The 21257-nt window shown below is 32.6% G+C and overlaps 3 protein-coding genes across 6 annotated transcripts; 2 read left to right on the top strand and 1 right to left on the bottom strand.

Moving 5' to 3' along the window:
• Positions 1-398: 398 nt before the first annotated feature.
• LOC130655944 (protein-serine O-palmitoleoyltransferase porcupine-like) lies at positions 399-7560 on the bottom strand. Its single transcript, XM_057458766.1, has 12 exons — positions 7418-7560; positions 3938-4307; positions 3819-3862; positions 3537-3718; positions 2931-3061; positions 2543-2785; positions 2365-2465; positions 2134-2210; positions 1885-1948; positions 1632-1717; positions 1450-1554; positions 399-1341 (listed from the first exon to the last, which is right to left on the bottom strand). The coding sequence occupies exons 1-12, from the start codon at positions 7509-7511 to the stop codon at positions 1225-1227; spliced, it is 1614 nt and encodes a 537-aa protein (XP_057314749.1). The 5' UTR covers positions 7512-7560; the 3' UTR covers positions 399-1224.
• A 394-nt stretch (positions 7561-7954) lies between these two features.
• On the top strand, positions 7955-16575 carry LOC130655942 (kinesin-like protein KIF3A). 3 transcript variants are annotated; one of them, XM_057458764.1, is made up of 21 exons: positions 7961-8074; positions 9678-9729; positions 9987-10069; positions 10605-10654; positions 10786-11050; positions 11544-11688; positions 11765-11849; positions 11932-12037; positions 12111-12250; positions 12501-12698; positions 12805-12860; positions 12937-13055; positions 13133-13222; positions 13373-13602; positions 13896-14003; positions 14443-14553; positions 14648-14773; positions 14848-14901; positions 15913-15981; positions 16064-16170; positions 16306-16575. In XM_057458764.1, the coding sequence occupies exons 4-21, from the start codon at positions 10649-10651 to the stop codon at positions 16403-16405; spliced, it is 2115 nt and encodes a 704-aa protein (XP_057314747.1). In that variant the 5' UTR covers positions 7961-8074; positions 9678-9729; positions 9987-10069; positions 10605-10648; the 3' UTR covers positions 16406-16575. The 3 variants fall into 3 exon arrangements, with proteins under 3 accessions (XP_057314746.1, XP_057314747.1, XP_057314748.1); XM_057458763.1 differs by lacking the exons at positions 9678-9729; positions 9987-10069 and having other exon boundaries at positions 7955-8074; XM_057458765.1 differs by lacking the exons at positions 7961-8074; positions 9678-9729; positions 9987-10069 and adding an exon at positions 8235-8258.
• A 613-nt stretch (positions 16576-17188) lies between these two features.
• LOC130655945 (arfaptin-2-like) lies at positions 17189-21158 on the top strand. Of its 2 annotated transcripts, none has more exons than XM_057458768.1 (3): positions 17189-17373; positions 19563-20281; positions 20690-21158. In XM_057458768.1, exons 1-3 carry the CDS (start codon positions 17262-17264, stop codon positions 20840-20842), a joined length of 984 nt encoding a protein of 327 aa, XP_057314751.1. In that variant the 5' UTR covers positions 17189-17261; the 3' UTR covers positions 20843-21158. The 2 variants fall into 2 exon arrangements, with proteins under 2 accessions (XP_057314751.1, XP_057314750.1); XM_057458767.1 differs by having other exon boundaries at positions 17218-17595.
• The last annotated feature ends 99 nt before the right edge of the window (positions 21159-21257 follow it).

The following is a 21257-nucleotide window of genomic DNA, read 5'->3' as shown; positions in this document are numbered from 1 at the left end:
ATCTGAAGCCAGCAACACAGTATTCTATAATAATCACCAAAATCAAAAAAAGAAAATAGTACACCTCTGGAAATTTGTTTAAATCTAATAACATTGCAATTCTTCGCCTGAAGGCTGATCCAGAAAATAAGCAACTTGATTGAACAAAGTGATTCGATTGTCGCTAGTGAAGTTATCAAGGAAAAAATCGTTCATTTTTTCAACTGGATACTTTCCTTTGCTGTTAACTCCCCTTCTTTCCGTCCCTTCTCAGCGAAATAGCACGGTTTTTACTTATACATCCTAAACAATTCATATATTCGTGTCACTTCAACCAACAAAAACTTTACGTCACAGCTTTCATGAAGTTAGAACTGCATACTGATACAGCAGTGGAAAACAAAATAAAAACAAGCACATGAGGGGAAAAGATCAAGAGTATTGTGTAGTAAAAAAATATGTTTCACTGCACATAAAAATAAATAAAAAACTGCCAATAAAAAATATATACAAATCTCATTGAGTGAGCTTGTTCTATCGTACGTTCAAATCCACTACTTATATAAATAACAAAACAGAAAGCTGTTACAATCCAATGTATTAAACAACAATGGTAAAGCTAAGCAACATTTAAAATAAATTACGGACAGATGAGCGAGCAAAAATGTGAGATCGAATCCACTGGAACGCAAGACATTTTATTGCTCTTGGGTATTATCAAACAGTGATAAATATTTATCAAAGCAAAGGCGCTGGAACACTAAACAATTTTTTGAAAAACAAACGAGATTATTTAAGTTGTACTGCCAGTGTGAAAATCACAATAATTGCTTTTAGATCCATAATGTGTGGGAAAGCTTGTACATGATTTTTTTATACGCGATCCAGTTGCTAGGGGTCTAGGCCTTAATTAATCCAAAAAACTGGGCAACTTACACCACTTATGCCCCATATCTATCCCCTGAACACTTTCATCACCAGTCTTCTCTAAAGCAATATATATTAGTGCTAAAACAACACTATAGTCTGCTTCGGACAAAAATGCTTATTTTGTTTCGAGGTCACTACTGACGAATACGGTTTAAAGGTACAAAAAGTAGGATTCAAAAATTGAAAGTATTACGTCAAAAAAAATTAGGCGCTAGGATACCACTCAACCTTGGGGTCATGGAGACCTCCAACCTTAGGAACCTAAGGCCTGACACCAAAGAAGGAGTTACTTATAAAAAAAGGTGTAGTTATGTTTTAATAAACACTCCCTCTGTTTATAAGTGCTTGCAGCACAAACGTCGCCATCATCACCACATGGTTAATGAAATTATAATTTTTCCACTTTTTCAGCGCATGCGCCATGGAGTATCCCTAAAAAAGAAACCAGTTGAATAATTATAAAACGTGACAAATGCCGGACAAAAAATTACTAATATTTTGTAAAACGAACGTAAATATAAAATAGTATAAAATACAGACCTGATCCTCTTCCGCAGAATTATCAAATAAGCAGCCCAGATACGCCAGGTTCCAAACAGCCACAAAACCAAACAGTAAATTTACACTCATCACCCAGAAGTCCCACTAAGGTAAAAAATTATTCTTGTTTTGAAAATGTTTTGGGGGGAAATTAACTGTATATTAACCATGGTTTTACTTACCTTCTTATATTTGTGTTTGCAATCTTGCTTACATCGTCTCGCTTCAATGCATGCATTAAATCCACAAGCAAGAGTATGACGGAAGACTGAAATATCAAAAATGGGAGAGGTCTATTTTACAGCAAAAATGGAAAATTGTATTGTTCTTTAATGCTTTAAATCACAAGTAAGAAAAGTGCGCCATTTTTGATGCACATTCAAAAAATTCTCACCAACATTCAAACTTTAGAGCCCATTCATGTAATACACTTACCACTCTCAATATAAGCAAATACTCCAATTGACAACAACACCGCAGATAATTGAAAATTCAAACTCTGAAACAAAACAAAAAAAAAAATTATACAAATTCCTTAGCTGAATACCCTAACGTGACTTCATTACTTAAAGGATTCCGTTACGGCAGTACTTATCCAAAAATACCTAAAATTCCAAAAATCGGGAGAATGTTGGAAAAACTGGAAAATCGGGTAAACATCTTATCGGTTATGTCAGTACTTACGTGTAACATAGAACTGGCAACGTATGTGAATAAGATGGCGGCGAAAACACCGTATTTTCGAAAGGATTTAAACATATCTAAAAAGAGAAATGGAAGAATTAAATATGGAAGATTTGAAGTGAAGTTCTAAAGAATTACCCAGCTGACATTTCCTGAGAGAAGTTGATCACATTGTTTTCATTAGCGCTATTTGTACAGGGCTTAAAGTTGTTGCAAAAGCAAAAATATTACATTGTTTAAGCCAGTAGTGCATCGGTAGATTCCAGTTGGTCACAACATCAACTAATGAGCGCGGAAATTCAACAGTCAACATATTAGCAATTGGTCGAGACCTATGAAGATACAATATACATATCTTTAAAGTAAAAACGTGCATGTAAAATAATTAAATGAACAAAATCAAATTTACCAGATCACTATATTATCTTGTTCAATCTTTTCATTTGAATTTTTATGTTGATTTTTCTGCTTTAATTTTTTACCCTTTTCTTCTTCTTTATTTGCTTTTGTTTGTGCATTAGTAGACACTGCTTTGCCCCCACTGATGGCTATTGTTCCAATCCCCACTAACAGACAAGTCGATTCTGAGATGTAACTCACAAAGTAATGGCTGAATCGAAACGTAAGCGCTTCTTTATATGCAATCCACCATCTAGAAACAAATAAGTGGTTTTCCAACATGTTAAGTAAACCAACCTCCTAAACTGTGATGAGTATTCATTTTTATGAGCATAACTTTCGATTGTCAAAAAAATTCGCAAGTATTAATATCTTGTTTAATCAAACTATGGGAGTACCTATTATCTTCTAACTGAGGAATATAATCGTTTAACTTTCGCAAATAATGTGATGTTCCACAACTGGAAAATAATAAACATGCAACACCAAGGAGAAGAGATTTGGAGCTGTGAAATAACCAGGAGAGATTCTATAAGAGAACATAATAAATTATAGTATTTTAAAAAAACTAGTCGTTAGCCCGTGGAAAAATCACGAACGAACCTTTTTATACCGCATTGCGTTCGTCTCACTACCTGCGCAGCCAAGCTGCCATTTTGCGTGACAGACAGACGGACGGACGGACAGACGTATACGGGTATTATAATATAGATGTTTTCGTTTTAAAATCGCCTTTCTCATTAAAAGTCAAATCTAAAATGCTATTATATAATACAATTTTTTTGTCGCTACCGGTTTATTATTTGGTTAAAAATTGAAATGTGTGGCACTTCAGCATATTGTTTATTATTTGTTTCCGCAAACTTCGTCTACCATTTTAACTTTCAGTGTAACACTTTTCTACTCCCTAAGCCCGTATAAAACATTAAGTCCGTAGATTGATTCATTTTCAAACTAGATTATTCACGCAAAAAATGGTTATTTACGTAGAAAAACGCATATACCATTGGACTTGCATGAAATAACTGTTCATAATCGTTGTACGAAATGAATGGTCCAAATATCAAACTGGCAGGGTTGAAAACGTAACCATAAAATTCTAACGAAGACAGTTGCTCGGTAAGTATTCCGTTTTCGACATCAAAAGTAACGGAAATTATTTTCATTGAGATAACCATAATTGAACCTGAAGAAGAAAATGAAATTGAAAAATATCTTGATCAAACATTTTATGCAGGTTATACAAGCAGGATAAACCGGTAAAATTATAAAAAAGAATTCCTTGCCTTTAATTTTATTCCAATCAACTGCATTCAAAAGAAAGAATTCACTACAATATCAAAAAGTATTTATAAGTGAAAGAGAAAGGGCAAGCAAAAAGTATTCAAGTAGAGACGAAACATACCATGCTAGCAAGTATACTGCAACGATAAAGGACACTATTAAACCATTTTTTAGATTCCTGAGTTTGATGTATGATAACAAAACTAATGTAGGAGCCAACACATAGATCATAGATTGATCGTAAAACTTCCATAATGATAAACACCCAAGCAATACAGAACAAATATTCAGCAAGCATCTAGGAAGTTTTACCAGGCAAAGAACACGCAATATAAGACAAAATAGGAGAAGCTGCCATATTGATTCCCATCCTTGTGTTGCCACGGGAACTACACACTCGTTATACACGCTGTAGTTTTGCTGAAGTTCGTTATATTGTAGTTGTATCTGGTTCATGTACTCCTCGAACACATCAGGATTGTTGTACATAGCTGAAAAGAAGAAAATACAACTCATTATTTTCTCTTGAAGTTTATCATTAAGCGCACCTTGCACTGGCTTTATAGTGCAAAGTCATATGAACAAAAGAGGGGAATTGCCCTGAGTCGTCATGTTGATTTTTTTGTCATCTAAATGGAGTTTTGAGCCAAAGATAATTGCATCTCATGTTTATTTTTGGCAGTGAAGCTAAAAAAATTCCAATCTTTTACTAATAAGGAGTGAAATACAAATTTAAATATTTATGGGGTTAAATAAGATTTTAACATCATTTTATTACTTTGATTTTCCGAACATTAGGTTATACTTATATCACTGTAGATCTTGTGAAGCGAGTGAATCTAGAAGTGTATCCTAAATATAAATCTGATATTAAGAAGATGTTAAATTCTTTTAATGTTTATTGTACATTTTTACGAAATCTGTTCATATGGACAAAACAGCCTGACAAGCCAGGCTTAGGTGATATTTCCCTAGAGAAAAATGTTTTGCAGTCATATTTAAAAAAAAAAATTGATTTATTTTACACATTTTTTATTAGAAGCTAACCATCTAAGCAAACTTATAACATGTTGAACTGTGTAATTACCTAAACTAATCAATGTAACCTCAAATATATTACAAATCAATAAAAGGAAACTGTATACATCCCATTAATATAAATATTTTAATGTGTCCTTTGAAAAATGCTTTCCTTTCATTAAATACATTCTGAAATTTAGGTTTGGGGTAGACTCGCAAAAAGTTTTTTTAAAAAAACATCCTGGGTCATTAGTCAATGTTCACAACAAACTATAGGATTAGATCAAAAATAATACTAATTTTTGAGATGTAAGTCCATTTTCTAGAATTTTTATGTCTTTGCTGACCATAGTGTAATGATAGCTTTTAAAAGATTAACTAACTTTAAAAATTTAAGGTATTTCATATGAAATTAACTTGTTTTTAAGTATTTTTATATTTTGTTAGGTAGCCAGCAAAGTATATGAACCTTTTTAAGTTACTTTGGGAAGTTACTTGTTGATATACATCTGGAATTGCCAAATTTAAGTGTATTAAGTGAGATGTAAATATCATTTTTTAAAAGGCAGGTAAATTTATTACTTCTAAAATTTCAATTTTCACAGGAAAAAAACAGAAACTAAAAAAACAATGGGTAATTACTTTTATTTATGGATCCTGCAGGAGCAAAAGACATTAAAATTCTTATTTCAACAGTCAGGGATAACATCTAATTAAGTTGTGATACCAAATGAAAACAGTCGCTGGTAAGAAGGCTAGTTATGTTAGTGTCTATTATTTCATTTACGTCTAGCCACCTCATCTTTTTTTTGTAGTTCAATTGCTTGTCACCTATTTCTCAGCAAATTTTTGTGTACTTTTCTTCGTGGAACTAAAAACTTTATCCCAAAAGACTCTGTAACAGGCTAATTAGACTATAGAGGTCAGCCAATTAAGTTAGATATAGCTTTAAGGATACGGAAACCCCTGAGACACATACTCAGCATATTTAAAATATCCCCTCTGTTTGCTATATTAACCCTAGCAAATATATATATTCTGAAAGCCAAATAAATTATCTGTAGAATGATGATAAAATATTTTCATAAAAAAATCCAAAAAGTGGAAAAAGTTATATACAAAAATTCACCCTTCCAGTTCATTTTGTCGAACACTCCCCTCAGTAAAGTTTTTGTTTGTTGAAAAAATATCATCGCGAAGCTCTTATTCAGCTCTAAAAAACTTTGCTTTTTTTAATCAAAACAACACGTGGTTCCAAAAATATAGAATATTTTGTGTCACAATAGCTGTTTTATAACAGATTTATCTATTTTTAAGCATGATGGATCAATAACTCGATATTTCCTCACTTTCTGCGTTAAAAAAGCAAAGTTTTGTAGCCAAAGATATAATTGTCGCAACAAACTTGTTTTCGTACAATTTCGACAAGATGGAGGGGAGTGTTCGACAAAAATATATACCGTTACGACTGAAAATTTTATTTCGAGAAAAAGCAAATCAAAGACCTTTGCTTTTACCTGCAAGAATCATGGTTACACCCACTTAAACGTTATGAATAATTAATAACTCATGAATATTTTATTTAAAATTAAAGGCAAAGTGTTTTCGCAGAATTTTGGGTCTAGTTATTATTAAACAGACAACAGGATAACATAACATAGCAGGATAAAAACGAAAAAAATAAAGAAATAAATTAAAAAGGTATAGATGATAAATAATAATATACTTTTATAAATTATGTTTCCTATGTTATATGTAGGGATGCAATTTTTTATTCGTTCTGCAAAACTCTCTTTAATTATTATACAGATTAAATATATTTAAGGAATTTTAAACTTTGAGCACACTATTGAAAACACTAAAAGATAAAGAAGATCTTTCTTCATTTTATCACTCTTAACAATAAATATTTTTGATTCTTTTTTAAAAATTATCAGGAAATTATGCCAAAGAATCAAAATTAAAAAAAAATATTTTTTTTAAAAAAAAGGGGGTTACCGTATCCTTAAACGTGGCAAAACAAAAGAGCTGTACATCGTGTATTACTTTATTAAATTATAGGACAAACTAAACAATATATCTTGTGACAGCTTGCATAATACCAAAAATTATTTGGGTCATCTAAAGTAGATTCAATAGTTTGTTTGAGAAAAATTGTTGCACAACTATGCAATGGAAAAGTGTCAGACAGAAAAAACTATGTAGATAGCCTGATAGGACAAAAATTATTATTTGGATGTTGCAGGGAGTTGTCTGGTAGAACACAGACCCTAATTGGCTCTGCGTAGCTTTAAATGAGCATTAAATACTCCTCATCTAAGCCAAGGCCACTCTAGGAAATAATAGACATAGTATATGTAAGGCTAGCCATGTAAAATATGTACACCTATAAAAACATTAGGTCCAACAATAACTTCTTAAATTTGATATTTTACGTAGCTAGCTAGCTAGTTACATATAAAATACAAATGCCACAGAATTCCAAGGGCAGATTAGTAAATTTAAAATTATTAGGATCCTTAGATAGCTGGCTAAAATACAACCAAAAGATAAAAATAAATACAGTGGGCCAGCTGCTTACCAAGCATATCTTCTTGTGGGGTTCCAGGTGGGAAATATTTACTTAATTCGTTAATGAAATTCTCATCCACACTATCTTCAGTACTCAAATCCATTATAGCTAGAGCCTAAAAAAAGAACATATATAGCTAAACAAAAATAACAAGACGTTAAAATATTCGAAGATCAGTACAAAAAGTAGAAGAGAAATCAGACGCGAGTTCATTGTGGCGCAAACATGAAACAGAAACGAAAGTGCACCATATTTGTTTACGTCACGTGCACCAGACACTAATTGACGTGTAGGTAGAAACAACGGGAGAAGCGTCAGAGTTTTTTCCTGATTTTTTCCTTGCCTTTTAACATTTTTTTTCTGCGGACTTTGCTTTCAAGTACAAAATCAAATTAACAAATTTTTATAAATTTCTTATTCGGCCTATTATATGATTGATCCATTTTATTGATTTATAATTATAATAAAAGAAACTTCGTAAATCAAGAATCAAAGTTCGCCAAAAATATTTTTATATTTTGAGAAATTAATAAATCCAGTGAATTTGCACAACAAACAAAAAAAATACCTCGGCAACACTGTGTAGCGAAGTTTTTTTTAAAAAAATAGGATTCTATTTTGCCTGCCTTCTCTTCCGTCCTCTGACAGTCTGAAAGAAATAGATAGGTAAATTTTGCTTTTTGGTTCTTGTCTAGCTACATGAAAACCTGGTCTGTCATGGTCAGTACTGGTGACTCATTCGAGAACAACAAAGCCTGAATTTGAATGTAAGACTCTGAGATTTGAATTTAGCTAACCATCCAGCCAGAGGGGAAGGAGAAAAAAAACAAAAACTAAGTTTCCGTTTAAGGTAGTGTAATGGGAGCAATTTACCTAGCTACACCACCTGTAAAAAACATATTCAATGCAGTATTTGGTACAATTGCAATAATGCTACAATTGTTACAATGCTACAATTAATATGATGCTAGCCCCACAATTGCTATGATTGTTACAGCCATTTACCTATCTGTTAAAAGACACTACATCAAAGCATTGTAGTAATCAATAGCAATGCTACGTTTATATGTTTTTAACAGGTGAGCTGTAAATCTTAATTAAGACAATAAGTGATCTTGTTACAAGTGTTTTTCTTTATTTTTTTGTTTCTTCGTCGTCAGCTTACAATCACACATGAATTACCAGATTGTTAACTGGTTGGTGTCTCTGTCTCATTACTTTAAGGCAGATCATTGGAATCTTTTTGGCCATATCTTAAGCTAACAATTCAATTAAATTTATTTTGCCAGTAAGAAAATGAGTAAAATTACAAGTCCTAGATTTTGGTAGTTACTATAATTATCATGACAGGAGACCAATACTGTAGCAGAAGCTAATAAGAATGTAGAGGTCAACCAAAGGTAAAAAAAGGAGGGCACTGTATTGTCTATGAAAAATAGATACTGGTAACAAAATCTAAAAGAAAAGAAAATGACCAACAATTTAAATTTCAGCTCATGTAACAAGTACAACTCAATAAATTGTGAAATATTTACACATTGTTAAACTCTTATCAAATTTAAAACCTTGTAATACTGCAATTGTGGGTGTCTGTCTGTGACGTGCCAAGTGGATATTTTCCTTTGACACAACAGAAAAATTATGTCTGTTAACTTTTCTAATGTTACAGCACAGAATCTGTGCATTAGACTGATGTCAATGTGTTTAATAAGATTAGTGATGCCATTGTATTGCGTTTATGGCTTTGAGGCTGAATAACTTGAAAACTGACTGGTGACATCAGCTATTTTGTCAGGTAACTAGGGACATTCCATTCTTTAACTTGACAGGTGGAGGGATGGAATGTCTAAAAACATTCTTTAGAATATAAATAAGTATTGCAAATGTTAACCATAATATTGCCATTAGGGTCATTATTGGCCCATTTTTATAAGTTGCACCAGTTCATTAAACATATTCCGACTGATGGTATTTTCTTGTGGTCTTGTTTGATGCTATCAGCTTTCTTTATTATTTGCTTAAGAAATTGCTTTTATGCTGTAGTTAAAATACTGTTTGGACAATTTAATTCGAAGTTTTGGATTCTAAATTCTTCTGTTCTCTATTTTAAAAGATTTTTTAGGTTTAGCAAATTTGCAGAAATGTGGTTTGGGGCTGTCCTTGAAGTTAAACACTTTTAGTTGAAACGTTTATTTGGTCTGGATTTTTTTTCAGATTTTAACCAAGAGAAGCTAAAGACAACATTTTTATTTCCCTAATTTTTTTCTAGGGGCTTGTCCAAATTGAATCAAACTTGGCACACTTATATTAAATCACAAAAGGTACAAAATGTTGGCAATAAATTTTTGCTTGCATCAGCACATTTTCCATGACGTCATTAAAAGCTTAAAATTTGTTAAAAATGCCACTATCTGCTTAAACTTAAACTACTTTAGTTCTAGAGCGAACTTTTACATTCTGTTTGAAGTTTCTGAAAGCATAATGAAAATTATTTAACATATTTTCCGGTTTTTACATAAATCGTATGAAAAATTGCCAAATATTGCCCGAAAATCCGTTTTTTTTTTTCGATTTTCAGATAAAATCCAAAAAAATCCAGAAATCGGATTTATCACGTGACCAAAACATGCAAAAAGTTTCTTCTTGATGAAACAAAGTTCTGTAAGTATTGTAGCCATGCAACATAGCATTAAAGAGTTATTAAACAAAAACCGTCAAGGGGGGGGGGGGGGGGCAAAAACCGAATAGGGTTAAGGGGATTGAAGTGCTGTCATTATTGTTTGTGGACACATATCTGCATTTTTACTCAAACACTATTTAAGTAAAACTTTAGGCTAAATACCTTCACTATGTGTATTTTTATGCTTTTTAATGAAGTATAATACCCTATACATACCCTCTGAATATAAAAGAGGTTGATTCATCAAAATAATCAAGAATTGACATTGAGAATTAATTCTTGCAATTTTCTTTTTTTTTAAAAAAAACTATTTATATTCTTACCTTCTGATTTACCTTTATATAACATTGTATATTAAAGCGTTAGCCATAGATTAGAAAAAAAATTCAAATTCTCTTTTTGCGAAATTTGTGAAGTTTAATTCTAGCAAAATATTAGGACTTGCTAGCTCCGCTCGAATTTATTATAGAAGATATATGTCATATATACCTTCTATAATATAATTACTATTTTTAGTGCTCGACTCTAGTTGCTAGTGTATAACACCAGAAGAATCAGCCATGGGAGTAAGTACTTATAAAGATCTTTGCCTGATAGAATTTCAAGTCTCAAAATTTTTTAGTGTTTCCGTATTTTTTCTATTTTTTTATGTACTATGCAAACTGCAGGAATAATAAATCTGTATTTTCTTCAACAGGTTAAAAAGGAGAGTAATGATAATGTGCGGGTTGTAGTGCGTTGCAGGCCTCTAAATGAAAAAGAGAAAAACATGAAATGCCCAATGGCTGTGAAATGTGATGAAGTACGTGGCAGTGTGACAGTAAATCAGTCAGAATCACGATCAGGTGATCCACCCAAAGTGTTCACTTTCGACAGAGTGTTTGGACCAGAAAGTAAACAAACAGATGTATACAACGATACAGCAAGGTCAATTGTTGAAAGTGTCTTAGAGGGATATAATGGTAACTTTATACTGTTTTATAAACCACCTACAAACATGTATATTCTTGTGCATGTCTGCCAAGCTTTGAAAAGCTAAAAATCTGACTAATTGACATTGAAAACCTTATATATCTATTATTTTCTGGGGAAAACCCTTAAAATCTTGAAATATGACAATTTCCAGAAACATTCTACCCCTATTTAAATAATAAACTTTCCATAGGATTAAATTTTAATCCCTGCGATTTTTGGGTATTTTCACCTTATTTCGTATCTAGTGTTTTCCTTGTCTCTTTGTGCTTTAATATCCTGAAATGTCGCAAAAATTATGGGTAATAATTCTTCAAAAAACAGTAAATAACGAAAAAAACCTTGAAAGTGTTCATAAAATTTGGCAAACACCATAATGTAATGATTTGAAACCAGAAAATATATAACCATCTCCCGAACATAATATTTAATGTTCTTAAATGTTAACGTTGTCTTATTCATTTCAAACAAATTTTATCGTAGGAACAGTATTTGCGTATGGGCAGACAGGTACTGGTAAGACTTTCACTATGGAGGGAATAAGAACAGAACCAAATCTCAGGGGAATCATACCAAATTCATTTGCGCATATATTTGGATATATCTCAAAGTTAGATGGTGAAACGAGGTAAACGCTTATTACCAGACAGAATTGTGTTTTACTTTTTTTTTGCTTTATCCTTTTTGATTTTCTTCTCTTTCAGGTTTTTAGTTCGTGTGTCTTATCTGGAAATTTACAACGAAAGTGTTCGAGATCTTCTTGGTAAAGATCAAACAGCAAACCTAGAGGTATGTTGTTTTGGAGAAAACAGCAGATAACCAATTTTCTACTATGTTTTACAAATCATTGCATACCACTTGAATTCAATAGGTTAAAGAAAGACCCGATGTTGGTGTATATGTTAAAGATCTGTCTGCTTATGTCGTGAATAATGCGGACGATATGGATAAAACCATGACTATGGGCAATAAAAACAGTAAAAAAATTTTTTCGTCAACTTATTTTTACGTCTTTTGCACTTTTTTCTATGTCGAAGTATTGATATTCAGGATCTGTTGGAGCCACCAATATGAACGCCACTTCATCACGCTCTCATGCAATTTTTACAATCACGATCGAACGAAGTGAAAAAGGGTTGGATGGACAACAACACCTTCGTATGGGGAAGTTACATATGGTCGATTTAGCAGTAAGTAATAGCTACTTTTTGAACTGTGTGGACAATATTGCTACATTAATGCTGCTACAATTCTTAGTCATTTTTTCGAAGTTTGGAACGCCAGGCTAGTTTTGGTAAATGTGACCATGCCACTACTACATCAATACTGCTATAATTTTCTGTCATGTTCCATAGGGTTTAAAACGTCAGGCTAGTTTTCGTAAATGTGACCATGCCACTACTACATAAGTACTGCTATAACTTTCAATCATTTTCGTAGGGTTCAGAACGTCAGGCCAAAACTGGTGCCAGTGGAGACCGTCTGAAGGAAGCTAACAAAATTAACTTATCACTTTCAACGCTTGGAAATGTAATTTCAGCGTTAGTTGATGGTAAAAGTACACATATACCTTATCGAAACTCTAAACTGACTCGTTTGCTTCAAGATTCTCTCGGTGGAAACTCAAAAACTGTTATGGTAGGTAAAAAAAATGTAGAAAAGTATACTTAGCTGCATTTCACGTACCTTGTCTCGTTTTTAACGTTAAGATTCACAATTGTGGATTAAAATTGTCTTGTCATAGATAGCCAACTTGGGACCAGCCTTATACAACGTTGATGAAACAATAAGTACATTAAGGTAATTTTCGTCATACTTTTACTGAAAAGCTAATAACGTTAACAGTACTTCGTCATTCATATTTTCTTCTTGGTAGGTATGCTAATAGAGCAAAGAATATAAAGAACAAAGCCAAAATTAATGAAGATCCGAAGGATGCTTTGCTTCGTGAATTTCAAACTGAAATCGAAAAGTTGAGAGCACAGTTAGCTGATGGTACATTATTTTTTTATTTCAATGGAAACTCAACTTACATTTCAGTACAACATAAAGAAAAATTAATTTTCGTATAGGAGGAGGAATTTCTGGGTCGGAAGATGAGGAGGAGGAAGAAGAATATGTTGATGAAAATGGAGAGAAGAAAATTCGAAAGAAAAAGAAATGTAAGTTTTAGTTTCTGAGAGTTTCGTTATTGGTCATTTAATTATTGACTTTTACTATTGTACTTCTTTGTAAAACGATGAAACATATGTGAGGATATTTTGGGCAAAAACAATGTTTTTACCATTTGGTTGCTTTTATTGTGTTTCTAGCGTCAAGATGTTTATCGCCAACTGCTGTTGCAAAGATTAAAGAACAAATTGATACTGAACGCAAAGCCCTCCTAGACAAAAAAAATATAGCAGAAGACGAAAAAATGAAGGTGGAAAAAGAGCTACAAAAAAGAGAAAGCGAGCTGTCTAAGGCTCAGGAAGAACAAAAAAAGCTCCAAGAAAAACTAAAAGCTGTAGAATCGAAATTGATAGTAGGAGGGGTGAATTTGGTGAGTTTTGTTTGTGCTTCGTTTTTCCAACAAAATGCGCCTTATTTATAAAATTAACGCAATCATTATTTAAACGCTTATATAACTACATTAGTCGTCCTTTATATTCGTGTTTCCGTGATAGACGGAGAAACAGACAGACGACAGCTATTATTATAGAGATGTAAATTAACGCGCATGACAAAGTATATCAGATTGCGAAGTTAAAATTAACATGGCGTTGGTTAGCTAGCATTTTTTCTATTATTTATAAGGTATAAATACATGAACTAAAAAAGTTGTTCGTATTTTAGCTTGAAAAAGATGCTGAACAACAAAGGTTGTTGGATGAATCAGCTAAAGAACTGGCAGCTAGACACAAAAGGGAGGAGGAACTAAAGAGAAAATTAGAAGAACAGGAGGTATGGCTGATACACTGTTTTTCCTTTCAAATCACTTTACGCCCTGAAAGATAGTGATAAAAGGCAACAGGCTTCCGCGGTCGTAATAAAATTAATTTCTGCTAATTTTTAACCACATGAAGCACCACTTCCTTGTAACCTTCCTTTCATGTCTTGGGTTCATTCTGGCTTTGACAGACTGGTTGGAACTCGTTTTCTTTTTTGACAAAATTTGACACGGTTTACATAAAGATCATAACCATAATGGCGACAATAAAATATTGATTTTTTGTCACCAAAATACCGTTTTAGGTCAAAATTAATAAACATTTTATATCTTCACAGCTAGTACTATTTTCGCAGGAAGTAAAATTAATCTTTTCCAACTGCAATTTTTTCGGCCTTGAGATTGTGTTCTGCAGGCATCGCACTCATATTTTTGTTGTTGCCCCCTCCATAGGCGGAAAAAATTGACATTGAAGAGAAGTACGCGAATTTAAAAGAAGAGGCAGTTGGAAAAACAAAAAAACTAAAAAAAGTCTGGACAATGCTGATGTCAGCAAAATCAGAGGTAATTTAAGCGTTTTTTATTGTTTCTTATCATACTTCAACAGTGTGGTTTTGGTATATATTTAATAGATCTGTCCGTTTTATTATTTTATTAGGTGGCAGATCTACAAGCTGAACATCAGAGAGAAACAGAAGGGCTACTTGAAAGTGTGCGAAGCGCAGCGAAAGAAGAGAAGTATCTCCAACTTGTCATGGATAATTACATTCCGAGAGAATTTCAGGTACAACGAGCGGGCTGATATTATATTTAACCTTTGTTGGAACCTGTCTTATCTTGTATCCATTCTTGCTTCAGGACTTAGTTACTCAAAATGTTATATGGAACGAAGATATTGGTGAATGGCAGCTGGTACGAATCACACTATTTTTTTGACATCTTAATCCTGCTTCTTTTGCACATACTGTTTCAGATTCAAAAATTAGTATTTATTATGGAGTGTGTCCCCTTTCCTCCACAATACTTTTTATTTATATAAGTTACTTTAAAGGAAAAAAAAATTCGCAGGAGAAACGGGAGTCAAAAAGATTGAGAAATCAAGGATAGTAAATTTTCCGAATGGCTCCTTATAAAATTTTTTGCAAGAATTGATTTGCGAGATAAAACCATACGTGTTAATTTCTAACTGTTGTATAGGAGGTGTAGAAATTACCGTATAATATAATGCCAGAAACGATAAAAAACCACATGATTTGAGATCGATTTAAAAAGCTGGTTAATGATTAGCAAAACACGAAACTTTAAGTAATAAGAATGAAAGTAATAAAAAAAATTTTCATCCCACTAAAGTAATTACGGAGAATTAACGATAATTAACTTTCGAGAATAGCCTATTTCTAATACTTTGAGGGAATAAACCCTTTGCGATTAGGCCACCTCGAAAAATTTCGCGGTCCTAACTTGGACAAAAATCGCTAAATTACGAAAATTTCTTCCTTTATTATGGTTGTTATTTGAAAAATAATTTTATTTGCGCTAGTATACCCTTTTTTAAAAAATACCAGGTCAATTGTTTAAAACAACAGAGAAATAAGAATAACGGCCTGGTTAGAATTTTGATATTGTTATAAAAAAAGCGTGTGTAAGGTGGAAATTTTTGTAGGTACGAAAATTGGCAAAATTGGCCGAAATTATTTGTTGAGATTAGAAATTTTTTATTTATTTTTGTTGTTGTTGTCGGACAAAAATAAGAGTTAAAAAAAACCTGGAATTTTTTGGATTAACAATTTTTGCTCCTTCTGAGGTTATTTTTTTTAATTCATTCTCAGTTTTCTCAGCGCAAAAATTGATACGGCCACGTCTTGAATATCATTCTCAATTTGATATGTATATTTTTATCAAGTTTTGTTCTTTTACGTTTAGCGTTATGTGGCATACACTGGTAACAATATGAGAAAGATGTCTCCAAGTCCTGAAAGAGAAAATGATGTAGTATGTGATCTTATTATCCAACTATTATTAAGTTAAAATATATGGCGACTTAGTTTTTATTCTTTTTTTTGTTGCAATATAGGTCGATGATTTGGATATATCCTCTGTATATTTGTCGTATGGTTTATCGCAAGACAAGTCACGCCCTAAAACCGGTAAAAGTAAGGGCAGGCCAAGAACTGCGAAAAAGTAAGTCAGCCTCCAGCCCGTAGCATATTTTGGGCCCTGAGATCAAGGTGGGATGCAGATTCTTGTATGATCAGCATTTCGGTATATTTAGTCCTTTTTCGGCAAGTGCATTTAACAGTTATTTTGTTTTATTAGAAAAGTGAAATCTTCCATGCAAGATGTCGGTGCTGCAGCAAGTGGTGAAGTTATTTATCCTGAATCTAAATCGAAAATGACAACGCGAAAAATATTTTGACCATCTCACTAACATGGAAATCTTTGCCGAAGAACTGAGGTGCTATTGCGGTTATGCGAGTCATATGTAATTATAGCTAAAGGAGTGAGAGGTCAAAACCATATGTAAATTTAATGTATATATTGAAGTTTGTAAATAGTGAATTTAGGATAATATATTGCAGAAAAGCGTTTGTAGTTTTTTCCAAAGTGCAATGCCTAAGATGAGGAATCTATATTTCACGTGTGGCCAGTGAAGCATGTCACAAACGTTCCTGTTCTTGTAGTTTTTTTGAAAAGAACGAATACATAGGAAAAGACAGAGAAATGCCTTTGATATCGACGTTATTAAGGAGTAGATGTGAGTAAAGAAAGTTAATGTTATGATTGTTCTTATAAATGTGTTGCACAACGAAAAAGGCAGACGACTAATTTGAACGAACGCAACACGCACTATTCTATCCAACATCTGCTAAATGTCTCGAACAGATTATTTTGAGTTTTCTATCGACAGCCTACAAGTTTGTTTGCGAACTGAGAGCAACGCTCTTCCCCGGACCTATTCCCACAACACTCACACCCCCCTCCCCCATTATCTGTTTTGGTTATTTAGACCATTCATGAGTATTTTTTTCTTTCTTGAGTCATATTGTACCTTATCTGTTTGGCAAATCATGTCTACTCAATTTATTCATCTTTAAATTTAACTACGTCCTTGTTATATCACTTTTTCAAAAGCTGAAATTTTTTAGGACGATTATATTCAATTAACATTGGTTGCCATGTTACTCGTGATTCTTTTCGATGTAGTTTTTTTTTTTTGACGCGTCAGAAACACGTTGTTTATTGTGCGAGATATATGACGGTATAAGATAGCAATGGCTAATCAATCGCAACTAATGACTACTGAACGCTACTTCTTCGCTGTTCTTAATAGTACGCTTCCTTTAAACAAGATGGCTGCCCAGGGCCAACCTGAAAACCAAATAGGTGGGTATATGCCGCCAGCATTTCCATACAGTAACGGCTACGATCGTGAAACTGCAATTCTGGATTCTCATTCTTTCAAAGCGCAAAGTCCTTCCATGGAAGATATGCTTAAAGAGGCTACTGACATGCAAACGGGGCGAACATTTAATAGTTCCCGACTGCAGGTTCAGTCTGATGAAAATTCGTCACCTTTTCAACACCATGTTCCTACTAATATTTCAGGTATAAAAACTAATTATATATACTAACATTTCGACTCACAATCACTTAAATTCTCAGACTTTACTTACATTCTTATTTTATGTTGAGTAAAGCCAGCTGTGTTATTAAGGTATAGCTAAGTAAGTATAAATATGTAAATAAAAAAAATGAGCTGGACCATGGGTTCTGGCCCTCATTAGAGCTTTCCATGCCGATACTTTAAGGTGAAAAAGTCTTCTTTTACCACCTTAGTTGGAGAAGATATAGTTAGATAGATTACATATTTTACATGGTGAGCCTCACAAATAATAAGGGATATACCCCGGTCTATTATTTCCAGGAGGTACCATGGCTTAAGGCCCTGAAGTATTTTTTGCTTATTTTGAGCTAGCGTATACCACCATAATATTGCACTTTTCTAGAGTTTTATAAAAAGAAACCCGCTATTCTGCTGAATTGCGTCAAGTGTTGTGGATTCATAAAGTTCTATTTTTCAGGCACTCAAAAACGAGTGTTTTGACAATCAAAACTTATGTTCTTACGTATCAAAATTTATTTCTGTTTCAGCCGGGCCTATCATTGCTAATTTTGTCCTTATATTGCCACCCTCATAAAAACTAAGAATTTTTGAGGAAACCTTTGTATAAGCATCTTTAGGATACCATCTTCAATTTTCTATTGCAGGGGAAGGTTTGACTTTGAACCCTTAATTCTCAGTAGCGAAGCATGCAGGAAGTGCTAAAATAGAGGCTACTTTGAGAGATATATCACTTATCTTATCTTAGGTATCAGTATTAATTCCTAGACCCTGGACCTCGCATTACGTTACGATTCGCGAAATTCAAAGTTGCTTCAGATTTAGCATGTTTAGGAACTCTAATTTTGCTACAAAACAAGACCAGAGAGCCTTAAAATATAATGTTGGTTGTAAACAATCAAAAACATCTCAAGTAAAGCTGCAAAACTCTCAAATGATCCTCTTCTTTTTAGTAATTCAAAATTGGTATCTTAATTAAAATCGCACATTTGAATAATTTAAGTTTGAGTACGTCTTGTTTTAAGCATCTTTTAAAAGTTGATTGCTTCACTTGCAGTTCCAAAATAAGACCATTTAATCAAATAATTTTAATATATATGATAAACTACAGGAAACAAAAACAGCTCTGTGATGGAGTTGAATCATGAAGTTAGATCTTCAATGCATCTGTTTATACCTAAGCAACAACATTACTAAGTCTTTAACTGCAGTATAAGTATTACCAAACAAAATTCAAGGCTTTGTAATATAGCTTTTCTTAAATTCTTTTAGTAATTTTAGCTCTTTGTTTGGTTTTTCTTTGAAGTGATCTCTGCATGATAATTGCTTAAAGGGTCATCCTGAGTTATATACAAAAATTTTTGGGCTTACAGTATATAATAGAGATTAAAAAGTTGTTTATTAATTTATTTATTTTATTAAAAAGCTTTTTTTGTTCTCAATATTTAATATTTCTCAATATTTCATTTAAAGATTTTTTTATAAATTATGTCTTTTAAAGAAATAGCCAATTTTAACATTTTTTGTCGTCAGTAATTCTGCATAGACTCTATCAAAGTGTAGATATTTCGAGATATAAATTAATCAACATAAAAAGTAACAGAAAATAACAAGCTAATAGAATAACCACCAGTTCTTTATCAATGTGTAAATTCCATGTAAAATATTGTCACAAACTAAGGGCCACACATCAGACCATCAAATCTTGTTTTATTTCTTGATATTCTTTGTGATATTCAACATCTGAGTTTTTTAAAAGCTTTTGTTTCAGTGTTAATGAAAAAATGGTAGTTAACTGTTGAATATTTTACCTTCTGAAGAAGTCAATACCAAAGTCTTGAATTGAAAAAAAATGAATTATATATGAAGGTCTTTCTTTGTCTTTAACTTCTTCATCAATTACACAGATTATTATTAAATCAAAGTCTAACGTATAGATTTATTTTTTTAGCTACTCCAAACACACTTCAGACTGGGCAATCAAGTCACATTAATCAGCCAGGTGCTTATGGAAACCAACCAGTGGGATATGGAAATCAAAACCCAGCTGGTACACAACTAGTGAAAGGTGTTGATGCCAGTGCTAAAATGGACGCACTTAAAAAATGGACTGTTTCGACTTTCAAATACACAAAGCAAATGGTCTCAGAGAAAATGGGTAGGCGAACAAGAACTGTTGATACAGAACTAGAAAAGCATATACAGAGCTTAAGAGAGACTCAGTTGAGGTACAACAACTTGTTAAAGTTAGCGAAACAGTTTTCTTTGCAATTTCAAAACATACTTGTCACACAAAAGTTGCTAGGAGAAGCTTTTACAGAATTAAGCGTCAAGTCTCCAGATTTGCAAGAAGAATATAGCCAAAATGCAGATTTGCAAAAAGTTATTTCGAAAAGTGGAGACACTCTCATATCTGCTCTCACCTTCTTCACGGAAAATTTACAAACACTGGCTACGAAAACTATCGACGACACAATAATTACGATTCGCGAATATGAAAGTGCTCGAATCGAGTATGATGCATACCGAACAGATTTGGAAGCATATGAAGCACAAGGACAGTCGATGAAAACCGAAGAAGCTCGAAGAGAATTTGTAGTGCAAAAAGATAAATTTGAAAAGTTACGTAATAACCTCCAAATCAAAATGAAGTTTTTAGAAGAAAATAAGGTAGAGTTGATTTTTTTATGTGACATACCACTTTTTAACATAAGAAGCACAACTTTCAGAAACAAGCTCAAGGTTGCTAATTCGCAAATTTGAGAAAATTGAAAATCTTAATGAAAATTTTTTTTTATTAGGTATATAGTAAGGCTTTTCGCAGTATGTTTAATTTTCATCAAATATTATTAAACATGCATGCTCCATACGAAATCCAGGTTGTGTTTTAGTTTAAATTAGAAAAAATTTCTTGTGAACAGGTATTACACCCACCATGATATACATAGTGCCAATACCAAGTATGCGACTCCAGCCCATTTATGACATCTCGTATCTTAGTGCTAGATCTTTAGTGGCTCAGCTTTGTAGAAATCATCTTTTACTTTTTTTTAACGTGTTCTCCATTTTTTAATTTAGGTAAAAGTGATGCGAAAACAATTACTAATACTACACAACGCGATGGCTGCATATTTTTCAGGAAATAAAGAGGAATTAGAAAAGACAATGAAGGAATTTAGCGTCCGAGTTATGAGTAAAGGTGAAGGAACGTCGTTTTTAGAAACACATTAAAAGCAACAGAGATTGTTTAATTTATTTAAAAAAAATATAGAACATACTTGCTCTGCAATAAATCGATGCTTTGAAATAACATTTTAAATTCAAATTAAAACTTCTACCAAAGTGGAACATATAGGGTAAATAAATATATTTTAGTATAAAATCTTCTTGGTTAATATTTGCAGCTTTGCACCTTACGCTTTATGTATGCCATTTTGTGTAAAGCAGTTAGAGTTTTTTTAAACAATTTTTTATGATCACGGTAAAATTAGTGTTGTAAATTTTTCTTTCTGTTGCTGACAAATAAACACAATCTGTACATTGTAAACCTTTGCTTTAACCTTGTAGCTTTAACAGTATATCCTAGGACAGTTGGTCTACCTTGGTCTTTTTTGATCTGGACGGGCGTGTCGTTTGTTGTTTAAGA

Source organism: Hydractinia symbiolongicarpus, chromosome 8 (genome assembly GCF_029227915.1).
Source record: "Hydractinia symbiolongicarpus strain clone_291-10 chromosome 8, HSymV2.1, whole genome shotgun sequence".
Classification (NCBI taxonomy): Eukaryota; Metazoa; Cnidaria; class Hydrozoa; order Anthoathecata; family Hydractiniidae; genus Hydractinia; species Hydractinia symbiolongicarpus.
The sequence above is the reverse complement of the archived record's forward strand: the minus strand, read 5'-3'. Positions and strand labels throughout refer to the sequence as shown.

Coding starts and splice junctions, on each gene's coding strand:
- LOC130655942 (XM_057458763.1), top strand. Junction 11,850..11,931: donor ATCAAACAGCAAACCTAGAG/GTATGTTGTTTT, acceptor TGAATTCAATAG/GTTAAAGAAAGACCCGATGT. Junction 12,699..12,804: donor GAAACTCAAAAACTGTTATG/GTAGGTAAAAAA, acceptor GTCTTGTCATAG/ATAGCCAACTTGGGACCAGC.
- LOC130655944 (XM_057458766.1), bottom strand. CDS start 7,511: ATGGATTTGAGTACTGAAGATAGTGTGGATGAGAATTTCATTAACGAA. Junction 2,466..2,542: donor CAAGATAATATAGTGATCTG/GTAAATTTGATT, acceptor GTATCTTCATAG/GTCTCGACCAATTGCTAATA. Junction 1,718..1,884: donor ATTTGCTTATATTGAGAGTG/GTAAGTGTATTA, acceptor TTGATATTTCAG/TCTTCCGTCATACTCTTGCT.
- LOC130655945 (XM_057458767.1), top strand. CDS start 17,262: ATGGCTAATCAATCGCAACTAATGACTACTGAACGCTACTTCTTCGCT. Junction 17,596..19,562: donor TGTTCCTACTAATATTTCAG/GTATAAAAACTA, acceptor TTATTTTTTTAG/CTACTCCAAACACACTTCAG. Junction 20,282..20,689: donor AGTTTTTAGAAGAAAATAAG/GTAGAGTTGATT, acceptor TTTTTAATTTAG/GTAAAAGTGATGCGAAAACA.